The sequence below is a fragment of the Melozone crissalis genome, unplaced genomic scaffold, assembly GCF_028551555.1.
Source record: "Melozone crissalis strain CALT ecotype California unplaced genomic scaffold, PUWL_Pcris_2 ptg000036l_1, whole genome shotgun sequence".
In the NCBI taxonomy this organism is placed as follows: Eukaryota; Metazoa; Chordata; class Aves; order Passeriformes; family Passerellidae; genus Melozone; species Melozone crissalis.
Window position 1 is genome coordinate 3,685,534 of NW_026535814.1, and position 17,998 is coordinate 3,703,531.

General features: G+C 34.3%; 1 protein-coding gene across 3 annotated transcripts in view; it reads right to left on the reverse strand.

Annotated features, from left to right (window-relative positions):
* The window catches only part of KIAA0825 (KIAA0825 ortholog), a 233,203-nt gene that overhangs the window by 131,385 nt on the left and 83,820 nt on the right, over positions 1-17,998 (reverse strand). For all 3 annotated transcript variants that reach the window (XM_054283549.1, XM_054283548.1, XM_054283547.1), the window contains exons 9-12: positions 16,661-16,811; positions 13,418-13,608; positions 10,938-11,120; positions 4,770-4,880 (exon numbers count right to left, since the gene is read on the reverse strand). In XM_054283549.1, coding sequence (XP_054139524.1) covers positions 4,770-4,880; positions 10,938-11,120; positions 13,418-13,608; positions 16,661-16,811 — 636 coding nt within the window. The remainder of the gene's footprint in view (positions 1-4,769; positions 4,881-10,937; positions 11,121-13,417; positions 13,609-16,660; positions 16,812-17,998) is intronic.

Here is a 17,998-nt window from a genome sequence, read left to right on the forward strand (position 1 = left end):
AAGATGACAGTTTATTTTCTGCTTGTGATTTCCATGTTCTGCAAAAATTGAGGTTTACAAATACTATTCCAGGGCTTCCTCTGAACACAGCCAGTGACCTAAGACCAATCACTGAACTCACACTACAGTTAAATAAAAAATAAACAAATCTGTCCTGCCAAATGTTTATCACCTATTGTATTTAGTATTTTCTTCTTGAAACATTTTTGAAAACAAGTTTTCAAAATTGGATTGTGGATATTTTTTCCTTTAATGTGTAAATTTTTATTAATTTGAAGGTTTTTTGAAAAAAAAATTTCAACAGATGTTTACCTGCTGTATTTACTTTTTTGGCTACAAATTTATACAATAGTTGATAATATTGAAACTTTATACACCTCATAAACTTCTATGCACATGAATTTTACATGCATGATTTTAAGGACTTCATATGCATTGACTGGGCAGGTATAAATATTACCTGCCAGTATGCAAAAAGCACCTTCAGCATCAGTTAAAACCTTCTTCATAGGGAGGTTTTCAATCTGACATTTTTTTGTCAGACTAGACAAGTATTTATATGCCTCTGCTCAAACAATTTACATGCCATTTACACATAACTTTTGGGACAGAATTAAAATGGGCTCGTGATAGTTCTACCGGAGGGGTACCTCTCCATTAAGTTGCATGCTTTTACAACCTCTGACTTAGCCAAGTGTGCCACCTCCCAGCTATGCTTGAATACACACAAAAAAAACCCCCAGATAACTGCACAAGTATTTCACTGTTGAATCAAAGCAGCTATTTATAGAATATACTCAATACAAACCTACTAGTTCTGGAAAAGAAAATGTCAGCTGATACACTCCTCTACTTTAGTCCCTCAGATGTCTATGTTTCCATTACCAGAAAAAGCAGTATGCCACATATCTTGCAGGGCAGTCTTGAAGCCACCTAAGGAAACCATAGCACTGTCTTCCAGCAGGGCCCTTACAGTCCACTGTTATAACAAAACTCCACTGTAATTAATAGTAATTTTAGTAAAGGAACCTCAGCCTTTGCTCTTTTAACATTACAGCAAATACCTCTAACTTCATAAACAATGTCTTTGCCAGGAAACCTTAGGCACAGCTTTTGTGACTTCCATCTGGTACTTTATATATTTTGTTGACAGTGTAGCACTGACTCTACAATTATATTTGAATATTAGCACATATTGGATTCAAGCAGTATTTATCAAAAACACCTACACATATACATTTAAATCTTGATAGAACTTGCTGTCAAATTAAATTCTCCATATTTAAAATACATACTGCATTCAGATATTAGGATTTTGCATTCTTAAAATAACTATCCTAATTTCTGTATGTTCAATATTAGTCCTATATATATAATCTAATGCATATATAATCTATATATAATCTAATCAGTAGTTAGTAATTAAAGTTAAAATTAAAATGGTTACTATATTCACACTAGAATTAATGCTATGGCTGAGAGCAAACTCAACTCTTTGGTAATTCAGTTAAAACATTCAGGCCAGTTTAATTTTTTTTCTCTTCTTTTAATGTCATGTTTTCCTATCTAATAAGGTCACTCATTGCCTTCAAACTAAAAGATAAGTGACAATTTGAGTCAATTAGATTTATGAAGAATAATATTTTAAATTCCTATAGAAATAAATTATATTTTTAAAGTATCTGAATTGAAAAAAAAACCTGTCTGTCATTGACCAGATGGGAAGTTATCATGTTGTAATATACACCAGTTCTTGGCTCTTTAAGCATCTTGCAAATTGAAATGTACAGTGGTGTGACTCACTTAGAGGAAAAATAAAATATAGCAGACATTCCCTACAGCCATGAAGCTAGCACCAATAAATGCACTGAGAAGTTTTGTAACGTGCATATGGAGAGACATATGTTCTCTCATCCTCTTAGCTCAGTACTAGTGAAAATAAGACTAGCCTCATAAAAAGTGACAAAAGGTGAAGTACATATAAATATCACACATATAAATGTCCCATTTTGTACAGTACAAGGAAAAAACTCTAACTTTGATTTGCAAATGCTATGATTATAAACCCCAAATGAGGCAAAGAACAAATCACAATTAACACTGAAGGAATCACAATTACTAACTAAATAAATATATCTAAATAAATAAATAAGTTAATTATTATCACTAAAAGAACTGCAACATAAATTATCAGTAACTCTTTAGTTTGATAACCAACTATATTATTTTGGTTTCTATTCAAAATAGAAAGAAAGAAAATCTCATGTTCTAAGTTCAAGATGTTATAAGGCAGGTAGATATGCTAATTCATGGTAACAATCTTGGCACTGATTTTGGAGTCAAATTGATAAAATTAAACAGACTGTAGCCATTTGCAGCAATGAAAAATAATGTAGGAAATCATGTTACATAGTAAACAAAGTACTTTCAGGAACTAGCAAAACTTTTTTCTGAAATAGCAAGCTTAGGAAGACTAAATACTTAATAGCTAAATGTATGACAGGTTAGTGTTGTCCGTTCAAAATCAGGTGGCCACAGTTGAGAGGTATACAATGGCCTGTGCTTCCAATTTTGTTACAGACAGTGAACATATATTTTAATTAGATATAAGATGCAAAATCAGAAAAGAACCCATGAATAATTAGGATGCTCTGAAATATCATTTTCTGCAGTAGTTAAATATGATGTTTCTTTATAATATTCTCAAGGCAGTATTTGAAGGGGAAAAATGTTTCATTCACATAGAGTATAAAACCAATGAAAAAACTAGAACACCTCAGAATTACTCATTAGATTCAGAGCCCTTAATTTTTTTTCCCGAGCAGCTGAAAGATGTGTTGTTAAAAAGGAACAATAAGTATTTTACCAATATAGTTTGCTCATTATCACCAGGAGAGTATGCAAGGCTCTCTCTATATACAGACTTTTCTCACAAAGGTACACTGACTGGATCTTCTCAGAGATGTACTTTCTTTTGTACTTAGTATTTTCCTGTTTGGTGACTGAGAAGTAGGGTATTTTAGTAACTTTCTTCCACAGAAAATAAGTGCACACTACATAGCTCTGGAATAGTTTTCTGTTATTTATTTTTATCTATCTTAATTCCACCTCAAAAAAGATAATTATGTCAGACCGAAATGGTACCAGCATTTCCTTATATACTGTTACACAGTATAGGGTACTCAGTCACAAAATCATCTTCCAAAACTCATACTTCACAGTATAATTTATATTTTGAGATCTGGCCGTGCATGAGGGCATCAAAAAACATATTGTCTTTTCTACAATGAATACTTAATGGAGCATAAATTTTCCAGAAATGGATGACTAGATTCCTTTCTAATGCAGTCATTCCCTCTACTCTATCCATCCTTCTCCTTTTTCTCCAACCATGCATAACTTAAAAAGTGACTGACAAAGTTCCTTGAAGCTTGATAAACACACATGATCTTTCATGCTTTATAAGAACTTAAATTACTATTTCAAGCAGGACATATTCTGAATTCACAGTTATTCAACTCTGTTTGGCGTGTAGTTAGCAAACCACATGTTTTTGATGCAGTGACAACACATATTGTCTCTGGTTCAGCAGATATCAGAGGCACTAGGGAAGGAGAGAAGAGGATTGATGACACGTAGTTAGGAGTGGAGCCTATGGAGAGAAATCATCATGTTTTGTGTAGTATGGAGCAAAATTATAGGGAAGATATTTACATATTCAGGGTAAAAGATGCTGTGTGTACAAGGAAAGAGGTAATAAATCCAAAGCACATGGGTCATCCATAGGTCACCAGTCATTTGATAATGTACTCCTCCAAAAAATAAAAATACTTTCTTGGAAAACACAGTAACATCTCACAAAAGCAGCTTTTCATGAAAATGGAGAGTGAAAACCTCTCAGGAAATAACCTTGAAAAAGAGGAGAGGGAGGTGAAAGGGTTAGGAGAGGATCTACACTGGTGTGGGAGTGCTTCTGTTTCAAAATTAGAAAGCAAACAACAGCACAGCTGGTAGTATCTACCTTCTATGTCACTTGTCCTCATATGCAGTGACAGAGAGAAGTTAAGCCTTTGCTTCTAATCATTCAATAATCTCCAAAAAATTCAACTACAATCAAGCAGCATATTGTTAAATGAGTTATTTATGTACCAAATATTTATTTTTATACAGCAATCCTAAAGAGAAAGACATACATTCTTTATCTCCCGTTTAATTATAAGTCCTTCAAAACAGCAACTGTGCTGAATTTCTGTTTTATCAAGAACTCTATAGTCTTTAATTAAAGCCAGAAAACCTTACAGATAATTCAAATCTCAAACATAATTAATAGACTAACAAAATACAGTGCTTTCAGTGCAACTTTTCCTCAGACTTTCAAATATTAGAAAAATATGTAATTAATTAAAAAATGCTTCTATGACTTCTAAAAATTAGAATATTAATTAGACATTGATTCAGATGTGCTCTTCAAAATGTAACAATATTTGACTAATACTGACTTCTTTTTCCCATGGAAAATGGCCTCCGTTTGCGGCCACTCGCCCCGGCCGACTGGGCCGTGTGAAGCCAGAAATTGGCAAACTTTGCTGGATTTCTCCAAAACTAAAGCTGCCAGCAACTAGGACCCTGGCATTTGGAGATTTGGACCCTTAAATCTCCAAATGCCACCTTTAATCTGATACCCAGAACCTGGGGAAATGACTTCTTTTTCCCATGGAAAATGGCCTCCGTTTGTGATCCTTTTAGAACAGTCAACTTTTGATACTCACTTTTGAAAGAAAAAACAGGATGACGGTATGCAAAATAACCAGTGTAATGGATGATAAAAGACTTCTGAAAAATCTTGAGGAAGATGTTCATCAGAATTATCCACAAATGTCCTGAAAGAAAACAAATACTTCCAAATTACTAGGGAGACTGAAAATCCCCTTAGACCACTACTATTAATTATGTCTACATGAATAGAAGACAGAAAATACCTTATGATAAATACCATTAATATATGTGTGCAAACACATTATTGCAACCCTATGTACTGTAACAAATAAAATTCTATATTTTTATTCACTTTCACTCTTTGAAACTCGGTATCTAACAACTGTTATTCAAGTTTTCTTCATATTTTTATTCCTATCTAATACATTTTCAAACTATGTTTGAAAATGTATTCAATAAGGAGATTTCTCTTCAGTCATTCATTTCTATAGCTCTTTTCTTCCTGCCTAACAAAAATGCATAGTATTTTCAACACTTTTATAATAACGATATGTAAAGTAACTTTTGAAATGATACTGATTGACATGCAAGTGTATATAGACTTTGGATCATACCGGGCAAAAATTTGAACCAGAAGCTTTGGACTTTCACTGGCTTGAGAGAAATGGAATACTGGTTGTCTTCAAATATAAAGGACTAGAGAAGAACTGGATTGTGACTAGATATCACTTTTGCAATACTTTACTTACTTAAATGATGTGAGAGGCAAAATCTATGGAAACTAAAAATGAAATATTTTATTAATTAATTATATGATAGGATTACAGATGTGTGTAAGAACAGAATTCTATAATTTAATATTTGCCTTTAATTATTGTTTAGTAATAAATTATTAGTATTTGTACAATTTTCTAGCAGCCAATATGATTCAATAATGTGTGACAGTAATGGATGCCCCTTGGCCTCTTCCCTTTTTATTTTCATTTACGTTGTCTACAATTCCACCAGAGAGGAATTCCAGCCTGTTACATGCATCCTCCATTAAATATAAACAATTATCACTTCACAAGCACCTTACTTTTCATCTTACTGTGAATTTTTTATCTTTCATCTGAAGTAATTCAGAACTATAGCTACATGTCTATTAGACTCAGATGAAAGAAGAGAGAGAATTATAGTTTTTCAAAAAGAAAGGTAGCTGTTTCTGAACTTCTCCAAAAGATAGGCTGTTTTATTTGGAAAGCACTCTTGCTAATAAAAAAAAAATAGAAATAATTTAATACAGACCTGAAGTAAGCAAAATCTGAGCAGAAGGATTAGCACAGTCAATTTGTGCTGTTTATGAACTCATGAAAACCTGAAGATTAAAAATAAAGCTGAGATTCTAATATAGCCAAAAGAAGAATGCCAACTTGAAAAGAATTATTTTAAGGACAGTAATTTCAATATTATGAAAGTAAAAAACAAATCTTATTGTCTCTCATCCACTGAAATATTTTTTCTGAATATAGCAAAGTATAGAGCAAACATCCTACACAAAAGTGTGATAAATACATCTTGGTTAGCAATCTGATTTAAAAAAAGAGGACCACATCTTGTCTATTGCTTGTGTAGGAACTGTTTGACAGAATTCTGGACTAAAGCAGCTTGCTAAGTGTGACTTGGCTGTTTCCTAAGGAGCCTTAGCCATATCCTAAGGAGAAGCACAGGGCAGATTTTTGGATTCTGACTTACTTGCTTATACCAAAATCTCTATAGAAATTTTTAAAGTGAGGTAGAGATAATCTAAGGGTTTTAGAGATTATTTAAATATTAGAATAGCTTCAAATACTATTAAAAATCAAGTGTCTGATGATAATACAGTAATTCTCATGACAGCATTTTTTAATGTCCAATGCTGGCTAGGTAATTCTTACCAGGAAAGAAACAACTCTGTGCCAGACTGTTGAACTCAACTACTCTTCTGATAGAAGTATAATAATAGCTAATAGGACATTTGTTTTTGCTTCAAGTTATGCTAAACCAGCTACCTATTATCTCAAAGCACTGGATAGCTGATTTAATACCAAAGCAAGATTTCAAGTTATAGTGTTTTTATTTCTCAGTAGAGTATGACAGGGTGAGAATTGACCCTGTAAGCCTGAGTGCAGGTGTGAAGAAATGAGATGCCAGCAAGGTGCATCCTAACACTATTTCTTCGTAGTTTGTATGATTTCTCTCTGTATAACCAATAAACATTACTAAAAAAGCAGCTTCATGAGTTATAACTCATATATTAAAGAGAAATGTCAGTCTTTAATAGCAAATAACATTGAATTTACAACAATAGGGAACAATTTTGCCAATAAACTCTCTATATGATTCTCTCAGCGTTTAAATAATTTACTTGATTTCTTGTTGAGAAAATAAGATATAACAATTCATACTATGAAATCACAAAAAGGTGCATCTACCTTCCTCTTTATATTCTACCTTTACAGACTATCGTCCCCTACCCAGCATAAAGACTAAAGCATATCAGAACAGGCACAAGAATGGATCTGCTCCAAACTGAGCAATCCCGAACCTGAGGCAGAAGAGAGTAAGGCCCAGGTAATTTACTCCTCTATAATCTTATGACTAAAGAATGGCATTGGACTCTCCTATGTATTCACAGGCAGCACTGAAACTGTGTGATCCTCTACATGAAACCCCAGCTACTAGAACTGAGTAACTGACAACAATCTTGTCCGCAAGTAAGACTATGATGATTGGAAATTCAGAATTATGAAAATCCTCATATTTCAGAGCTTTGAGTAAGCAGCAAGAAAATAGCAACACTCAATATATTTGAGGAGCACATTCTAGAGACTCACTGTTCACCAGGTCCTCAATAACGTGGACAAAAGTCAACAGAGAGCAGTTGCTTAGCAGATTTTCAGGTGACACTAAATTGGGGGAAGCAGACCCAGTAGTTAACAAACAGCTGAGTGCCTACTCATGGACACCTGGGCCAACAGAATTTCACAAAATTGACTGAGGTAAAGAGCAACTGTTTGCTTCAGCTACAGAATTACAATAACCTAGGTTGGGAACTGACTTGTCTAAGTGCCACTCTACCCAGCCACAAACCTGGGATTTATGGGCAGTAGGTACTGAAGACAATGCAACAGTGTATTATCACTAGAAAAATGCAAACCACACACTAGGCAGGAACACAGCAACTAAAACAAAGATAGTGATTTACTTCATCTGCTTGTCAACAGTTTAAGCCTTACCTAGAATATTTTGTCCAGCCTCTGGGCCTACAGTTCAAGGAGTATGTGAGAAAACTGGAGAAGACTAAACTGAATCATGTGTAAAAAATGTTTGAGGGCCCTAGACTCCTTTACCCGGTGAAGAGGTGGCTAAAGTGTTGATTCATGTAATGGCAGCCTACAACCACCCAAGCAGTAATTACGAAGACAACACTGACCAACTTTACCCAGTTATGCTGACGTGATACAGCAAATTATAGCCAGCAGCTTTGAGGGCTCACACTTGATATGAGGCAATATTTTGCACTAAGGCATTGCAGCTGCAGAGCACGCCTCACAAGAAGTCGGAAAACTTCAGTTCCTGGAGGCTGGCATGTGTCAGTTAAGTCGGTCAAACACAGTCATGTTTGACTGCTCCTGGTGATTGTTCTGCTTTGAGGAGGAGGCTAGATTAGACAACTTCCAGCAGTCCTTTCCAACCAACATTTCCATTATGCTAAAGATACTTCAGGAAAGCCACAGAAGGATGGAGAAAAAATGAGGCATAGAAAAAACCCATAGAAAAAAAAATTAAACCTAGATGACCCAAGAGATTCACAGATGAATTTCGGACCAGATCTAAGTAACCTTGTCATACAGAAAAGAAAGTCTAGATCACAATATTAGGAATGAGAGAACAGAATCACCTTATCTAAAGTTAAGGATATTACCAATTTTTCACCACCATTACTGTTTTAAGCAATTTCCACAAAATAATTAAGAAATTGAAATAATTTCAGTTCTCTTAAGCAATAGAGAATACAGCCTCTCTAGTAAGTCGAAAATGAACCAGTCATATTATTACACAACTACTGGAAAACAATGTTTCATCATTGTCACTTTTCTGATTACACTGAATTTCCCTGAAAAGTCTAAAGATTAATTGACTTCTAGTCACTTAAGGGAAAACTTCCAGTACAAAAAGAGAGCATAATAGATTTAAAAGAAAAGATTTCACTTCCAGTTAACTTTACCGAAGGCGTGAAAGATATAGAGCCAAGACAAGATGGAAATTGTGATAATACTATCTAATTGCAGAGAGAATTGATGAAAGATTAATATTCCTTTAAAATCAGGTGTAACTTTTGAATTTATTATTGATAGATTCCTAATGTAATGAACTATGCATACCCTAATAAACATTACACCTAGGTACTTTACCTAAAATTCACTATATCAAGGTGTTTCCAATTGAATATAGTAATTTAAGAAGCTGATTGGCTAAACCACTTTCCTCTTTGTACTCTGGACACTGGACTAGGTTACTTGACAAATATTGACTGCAATTAAATACAGAATATAAAAAAATTGTTTTGATAATGGGGGCCTCACAGATTGTGAAAACACAAGGTCTGAATAGAAGTTAAAAAAAAAATACAATTTTACTTACTATAAAACATGTATAATCTATATGGAAATGATCTTCAGTTAATATTATTTTTGTAACTATGTAACAAAATAAGACAATTTTTTGTATTCTCTTTAAACAGAGCTGCCATATTTTGGTGGTGATTTGCACAGTACTTTGTAGTAAATGAAAGGAGCTGCTACATTCAGCACATGTCAAGGTTTTGATCTCCAGATAAGCAAATTCAGGTAATGAAATTCACATCCCTAACTCTTCAAGCTATATGACCAAGATGTTTACCTGCAGCATTTTACATAAAATAGAAACCAAGCTTTTCATGGGCACTTTGTTCTGAAACTCTGTGAGTTCTCCAGCAAGCACACATTTTTTGTCATGCTACGTATACACAAATATGTAAACAACACTGATCAGTGGAGGAGACTAGAATCGCTTAAAGGAACAAATTATACTGCATATTTACTAGGGTCTATCATTTTAAGGCCTTTCATAAAAGAAAGATGAAATGTCAAAAGCGACAGTAGAAGCAGTTACAGCCACTGTAATCCTTTCTTGCCTCCATTTCTACTGCCATAGCAGGACTACCTAATCTATTTCTGAGCCACCATCAAAATTGCTATCTATTCATAAGCCTGTGGTACATAAGATCAAACAATCGGGTACAATCCAGTTTTGCATGTTCTTTAGAGGCCACAAATATTAAAATGAGCCCACACATGACAAAAAAAAATTAGTTAAAGAGGCTTATATGCAGGAGGTCTCCACCCTAGTACCACCTAGAATTTTTCTTATTTTGAATAACAAAGTAAAAGCCAGTTGAATAGGATGTGGCTTCATTAGTTTGGGGCTTTGTTGTTCCTCTTTTTTAAATTTGTGATCTCGCTTTGCATTGTCTCTTACAGCAAATTTACAGATTAATTTTATCAACAAAAACTCAGACCAAATTTCAGTGCAAGTTACATGTCCATTTTTTACAGTTGTGACTTGTGAAACCATGATTTTATAAATATGGGCACTCCATATTCTTACATTTTACTACATTTGCTGCAGCATACTGGTCGTGTAACCAGATGATCATTTTAGTAAATTACCTTTACATTCCAATACTTCTAGAAGACTGACAACATGAGGGATTTGACAACCTGCTTGCCAAAGTATTTGGTACCATAGTAGTAAATGTTTTCAGATCAGTAAGACCATATTTAAAAAGAAATATGTCCTAACTGGAAAAATAAATTGCAAATTTGGGGCAGTAAAAATTAATTAAATTCTACTGGTTTTCTCACAGAGGAAATAAACCCAGACATTTACTATGGTCTATGTTATTAACAGAAAAAAAAAAAAAGTACAGCACCAGAGTTTGATCCAAAGCTAATAAAATCTCAGCAGATATAACTGGGCTTTAGGCAAGATCACAAATATAAGTATGGGATCAAATTGGGAAATAGTCAAAGACTATTAAAATGTGCCAATACTATGCATTACATTTGATTTCAACACAAAAATTCACCCTTCTAGATCTATCCAGGTAAGCTCAAGAACCAACTTTATCTCAAATTAAATGTTTACTTCATACTCACTCATACAAATTCTTCAATGGTGAAGTTAAAATAGCCAGCACGGATATCAGACTATTGCAGTGGCTATGTATTTTATAGATCTTGAGATTTCTGTCTTTGTGTGGATTCAGAAACTCCTGCACAGAACTACAAATTGACCAGAGCATATCTTCAGTGGACATCAAAATTGCTGCAATATCAACTCTGTAGGAAAAAAAGCCCAAGAATAACATTACTTAAAACATCTTTATAGTGGTAAATTCCAATTAAACAGACATTTTCTCTGACAGGATGAAACACCAAAATCATAGCATGGACTTTTAAAATTTCCTGTTCAGTGATGCAGAAAGTCTCCATCCACTACTCTGTAAAAATCAACTCTTTCACAGAGAAGTTGTTACTGAAACTAGTAAAAAGAATATTTAAAAATTTTGAAAATATCCTTTCTGAAATGACAGTGTCACTAGGTATGAACAATTTACTTCCTAAACTACAAGTAAATAAATATTAGTTTTGTTTTCTTATCATTAAAATGCACCTACTATTTTCAAATCCTGATGGGGCAAAAAATAGGAACAAAGTAACTTAATCTTCAATTTGCAAAACTAACTCCATGCAACATTGTACAATGTGGAACATTTCTGAGTCAGTAATCTATTGCTTATTGATACTGGTTGGCAGACCACCACATGTCATTGGTCTGAACAACAGCAAGAACTCAAACTACGACAACACAACAATTATGACATACAATGCAGAGGAAACGTGAATAACACAAAAAATATGGGAGGTATGAAGTTGGACTTGAAAAACTACTTAAGTACCTAAAAGCCATGGATCCACCTGTGATCATATGCATTTTTAAGGAATATGTTATTTTTGAAGAATCTAGACAAACACACGTAAACAGACATTTGTCCATATCATACATCAGTTCTCTACCATTTGAAGAACCATTGGGAGAAAAGATACTCCCACAAACGACAACAATATTTAAAAAACATGTAAAGAGTCTGTGATAAAAATGTATTGAGTATTTTTTCCATTCAATTATGACTGGATAGTTCAATTTACTTAGTGAAAAATTCAAGAATCACACTAACGAATATACAACTTTTCCACAAAATGACAACATAAAAAGTTTTTTCTTGTTCAGTAGTTTGACGTAAATTCATATAGAATTCACTAGTATGACACTTTGGTAATATTGCATTTTTCATATTTCATATGAAAAATGCATATTTGGGGAACTTTTTCCCCAAAAAAATTTCCAGGCAAGTTTTCAGAAAATCTCTTTGTACCAAAAGTTACAGAACAGCCTAATTACAGTGAGTTATTGCAGGAGCAGAGCAGACAAATAGGTACATAGTATAAAATTCCATTTTTTCCTACCCATTTTAAGAATGTGATCTTGTGCAAGTTACTTGAGCTTTCATGACAACACTCCTTTTCATAATAAAACTTGAGATGACAGCACATAACTCTTAGTCACACAGAGCATGGACCTGGTAAGCATCTCCAGCCCTCTAAAACTGCAAGCTCTTTAACTCTTCTAGGTGGTGCTGTGCAACAGTACTAAAGGCAGTGGCCAGAAATTGTGCACAGGAAGTTCCACCTGAATATGAGGAAGAACTTCCTTACTGTGTGGATGACCAAGCACTGGAACAGAGTGCCCAGAGAGGCTGCGGATTGTCCCTCACTGGAGACATCTAAGAGGACTGTCTGACTTGGCCTTGTGCTATGTACTCTGGGATAGCCCTGCTTGAGTAGGGAGGTTGGACCAGATGATCCACTGTGGTCCTTCCAATCTCACCCATTCTGTTAGGAGAAGAACACCTATTTATTCAGTAAAACACGACATTGGATAGAAAGGACAAAGGTAGGGTTAACTTTCACTTGAAGACACCTGCTTTAGTATTTCTAAAAAAGACCGTACTCTCTGGCAAAACGTAAGAATTGCAACAGGAAAAACTTCCCATTTCTTATTTTTTAAAATGACAGAAAAAGGAATAGCCTCTTTCTCCTCTCTCCATCTACACCACTGGCATCTACTACAAGGTCACATCAAAACAAATGTTGTAGTTCTTTCACTTGAAAAGCTCTATAAAACCATGGATTCTACGGGAACTCATTAAATTTTCTTAATAAATCAACAGCTTGATTTCTAATCCTGACATTGTCAATTCTATCCACATTTTTGGTTGCATCACCAATCCTCTATGAACTTTCATTGTGAGACTTTCAAACCAATCAAGCAGTTTATGGAACAATTTGACAGAGTTGCGAGGCCTTCAATTCTGCCCAGTTTGCAATATAACTACTAAGTATACTTAAAAACACAAAGTAAATTTTATTAAAACAAACATCAAAATGCATAGATTCAGTCTATCCCCTCTGCTGTGTTCATTAACATTGAATTTGCATCAAAGCAGTAAATAACAGAAGACTAACATTTACTTCTCTAATCCATCAAAATGGTGTATTAAATATACAACCATTACCTGATTTGTGGTGTTCTTTTGTAGCTGGGACACACCTGACAATATCTGGAGCATAGCATATCCAAAGATCGCTCTAGTACATCTGTAAGAATCTCCTGGGCTGTCTTTGGAGGTAGAATAGTCCATAGATCATGATGAAGAGCACAGCAGAAGTAATGCCACATCTGGACAGAGAATGAGCATCTTTCCCCCTATCAAAACCACCACACATTACACAAAAAATCCACCCCTTCCAAAATGTCAATTTAACTCTTACAGTTCTATTTAATTAAATCTGAAAGGAAATAGTTAAAGAGTTCCAGGAATAGGATGGCCAAAAATGGTGCTTGAAAAGATGTGAGACATCTTTATTTGCAAGGAAACAATGTTGCATTTCAGTCACAAAATTACAGTGCTGCCACAAAATAAAACCACAGCATTTGAACTTTTATATCCTGAATTATATTCTTTTATAATCTCAAAACCCATGGTGTTTAGTTTAAAAACATAGTATTCTGTACACCACTGAATAGTCAGATAAACTTAACATAGCAGTTTCTTTGCCTGCAAAGAAAATAATTATTTAAATTACTTAATCATTTGTATTTATCCAGATGCAGAAATGCTATGCATAACCATGACTATAAAACCTTGGTTATATATAATAGGTATGAGAGAAGAGAAGAGAAGAGAAGAGAAGAGAAGAGAAGAGAAGAGAAGAGAAGAGAAGAGAAGAGAAGAGAAGAGATAAGAACAACTGAACTATTAAACTGACAATATGAGATATCCAGATTGCTTTACTAAGATATTTTTTCGTCTTGTAATTTGGATGTATTGAAACCAAACATTTTCTGGCAAGGAAACATCATTGGCATTAATATTTCATTGTCTAAACAGATCTATCCCATTAAGACACAGAAATAAATATGCAGGAGTCAAAATCACAGCAGTTACTTCATAATAATTCTAAAAATTACCCAGGAAATATGTTTCACATTTAAATATTTCAACTAATACCTATTCAGCAAATAGCATTATCATGAAGCTTTTTTGAGAACAGAGACTTCAATCTCCAGTTCCCACATCCCAAAGGAACTGAAAAATATTTTAAGAATTTATTGATATTTTGGCATTATTAGAAATATAAAATAACCCCCCAATTTTTACAATGCTTTTAGAATTTGATAGGCATTCTTTAACAATAAAATAAAAAATAATCAGGCTTTTTTAAAAATATATTAGCACGAGCATTAGCAAATTATTGGAAGTTGTCACTATTTAGTTTTCCTCTGACACAATACTTGAAGTACATTTTATATTAAAAAGTGGCAAAAAATATGACAAAGAACAAAATAAACAAGCTTGTTGACCAGTTTTACTTTGTAATTATAAACACAAATTGTTTCACTTCCTCTGCTTTGGTTTACTTAAGTAACAGCTCTTTTCCCCTTTTTTAGTATTTTACCTCCACTGCAGAAATAACAATATCACTGAAGATTTAAACAAGATTCACTCCCCTTTTCTGACCTGTGTTTCTATTTGCTGCCATTTCTGGACAATTCCACTGATAAACATCTGCTATTTTTGCAGGCTTCATATAATAAAAACAGATGGGAGCTTTTATTTAGCTTAAATATGAGGAAACAAGCAGCTGTTTTATTACACAAGCCACTCAGCATTACCTCTGAACAGACAATTCTTTATTCTTTGCCTGTTAGAAAACGTAAGTTCCCACAGCTACAGCAGATGTCTGCTACACTAAGAGCTTCATTCAAAAACATAATCTGAAGAGCTGGCCGAGTGGCGCACTCTTCCCGCTGAGCTCCTACACTGGAAGAAGCCACCTCTCACTGCTGGAAGTTTCAGCAGGGAATTGCCTCTGTAACAAGCAATAGATCTTAATCCAATCTCTTCCATTTAGGATGCCTACAAGAGATCAACTGAAGTAACATCTGCTCTGCAGCATGCCTCCTGAAGGAACTCAGAGCAGATCACAGTCCAGCCCTGGGCCATCTCCCATGGACCAGTAAAAAGAGGAGTGATGATGTAAAATTATATACGCCTCAAATCCTGTAAACATACAGAGCTGAGACACCAGTTTTCCTCACTCCTCCCACACACATCAGTTCTGCTCAGTAATGATAAAACTGTTTAGCTACTCCATATTCTTTCTTGTGAGACAACTGGTAAAGTTACTGGATCACCAGTAAACAGGACACAGCACCACAGGCACTACAGACAATGAAGAACATACCATGATTCAGCAGTTGTCAAAACCCACTGCCTTATCATCTATCATTCAAACAAAACTGAAATGTTTATTTACTTGTCTTTGAGAGACGGACATTTTGATAAATTACTCTATGGTTTGTATGCCCTGTCCAGCAAAGATTTTGTCACTGACTGAGCAGATTCTTATATGGTAACTGTAGATTACATCTATCAGGTGGAATTTTCTCTCATGTAAGAATTCTAGAAAATGCTTAACAGAACACACTAATTGTCTCACACGGAAAATTATATAAGGAAGGACAAGACTTTGTCTCCAGTAGATTTCAGTTATTATTGATTAAAAATCCATGTAATACATCACCCTGCAATTAAGTGAAAATAATTTCAAACAGTGTATGTCAACCTATGTTTGTATTTAACTAGGATGAAGGAAAAAAATCCAATAAATGAAATAATTATCTTAATTTTTTTATCAGAATTATAAGGATTATAGCTATAGATCAGACCCATTACTTCAAGATGCAGGTGAAATGGCACTGGCTATTTCAAAAATATATTGCTGAATGCTTTAGGTAACTATATTGAACGTGTTTCTTTGTTTCACCCTTTACTCACAAAAAGTAAAAAGGGAAACAATTGAAAATAAAAATCAAAGAATCAGATAAAAAAATTCCCAGAAAAAGATCTTCATATATCACACTTTCTAAAAGAAGTGCAAAGTTCTTAGAGATTAAGGTGATGGTGTCCTCTTTACTGAGTTCTATATAAACGCCTTGACACACAATGAATATTTTATGAAGTAAATGACACAAACCTGCCATGGTAACAATCTATCTCATCTTTAAATGACTATGTTTTCCTACATCATCTCTAAATAAACACCTGCCTGCAATAATAGATATTTCAAAATAGTACATTCCAATAATCCTTATGTAAAAACAATGCTGATCTCATGCTTCTGATTAGCCAGTGAGCTGGCAAACACTAAAACACATTTTGTAAAAGGGAGCCATAGTAAACTTAACCTCATACCTCGTAAAAAGCTTTGTAGTCATCCCAGCAGTGGCTCTCAGCATCCTGCAAAATGCTCGTAGCACAAACTCTGATGCAGTAGTTTGTAACTTGAAACTGGAGAGTGTTGATAAATTCCTGACATTTTTGGATAGGCACTAGGAAGAGGGGTCTGTTCAGAGAGAATCATTAAAAAGACAATGAATGAAAGGCTATGCACTAGGAGGTAACAATCCCTAGTACTGCAAATAGTTTTTATTAGTAGGTATCAATCATTCATTTCCTCTTGGTCCTGAACCTAGCATTCAGGTTTGTAAATTTTTGTTTCAAAAGTTCTCAAAATACGTCTGCTTGTCTATAACTTGTCATTTAACCAATCACTGAGAAATAAATTACTTCATCCTATTTTCTGAGATAAGTACATTTGACATTCACTTATTTGGAGTTTTTAATTGCAGCATTCTTGCATCAGCAATTATTACATCAGCACTGAGTGTGACAAAAAACACGTAAGCACAGAGTACAGAAATTGCTTTTGGTAGGTATGTACTAAAACTCTTTGATAATACATCTGAGTAGAATTATTGAGCAGTATTTTAGGTCAGACTTTCCACTCACAGTGATACACTTCATGCAAGAGACAGTAAAACATCAGAGGGAAAGCAGCTCAACAGTGCATATACCCACTCAGAAATCATACTTTTCTTAGGAATTGTGCTGTTTCAGGGTCCCTCCCCAAAACCACTGTTTCTACTTTTAGATTGCACATGGCTGGAAATATGTGGACCAACAGCCTCCTAGTACAAATGTGTTAAGACAAAATCTCCTAAAAGCAAGTGCAGTTGTATTTCCTGCCAGGTCAAACACTGCCTTTGACTTTACACTCCGACTTCATATCTGCTTTAATTTTTTTTCTGCATGTAATAATAAACTAAATTATAAAACTACAATGTATTGTATGCATTATATTGTATGTATTTCTTCACATGTCTGAATACACATGGTGTTAAAAAGAACAGAAATGTATTTTTATATTGTCCTCTATGACGGCTATGTCCTGCAGATCTTATGAATATTAGGCATTACAAAGGTCAGAAAAGGAAGTCAAGGCCTTAGCACTTTATATGACAGCACAGTACATTCAGTTCCCTGGAAAATCCTATTTTCTCAAATTTAATCATTAAAAAAAACCCGATCTGCAAATCAAATGCAGATCCTACACATAAATAATTTGTCTTGCAATGGCTGCTGTGGACTATCAGGTTGATTCCGGTATTTCCGTAAAATAGTACACATACTGCATGTGCTAAAAAATATGATGCAATTTGGGAAACTACCAGCACACTACCACACAGTATC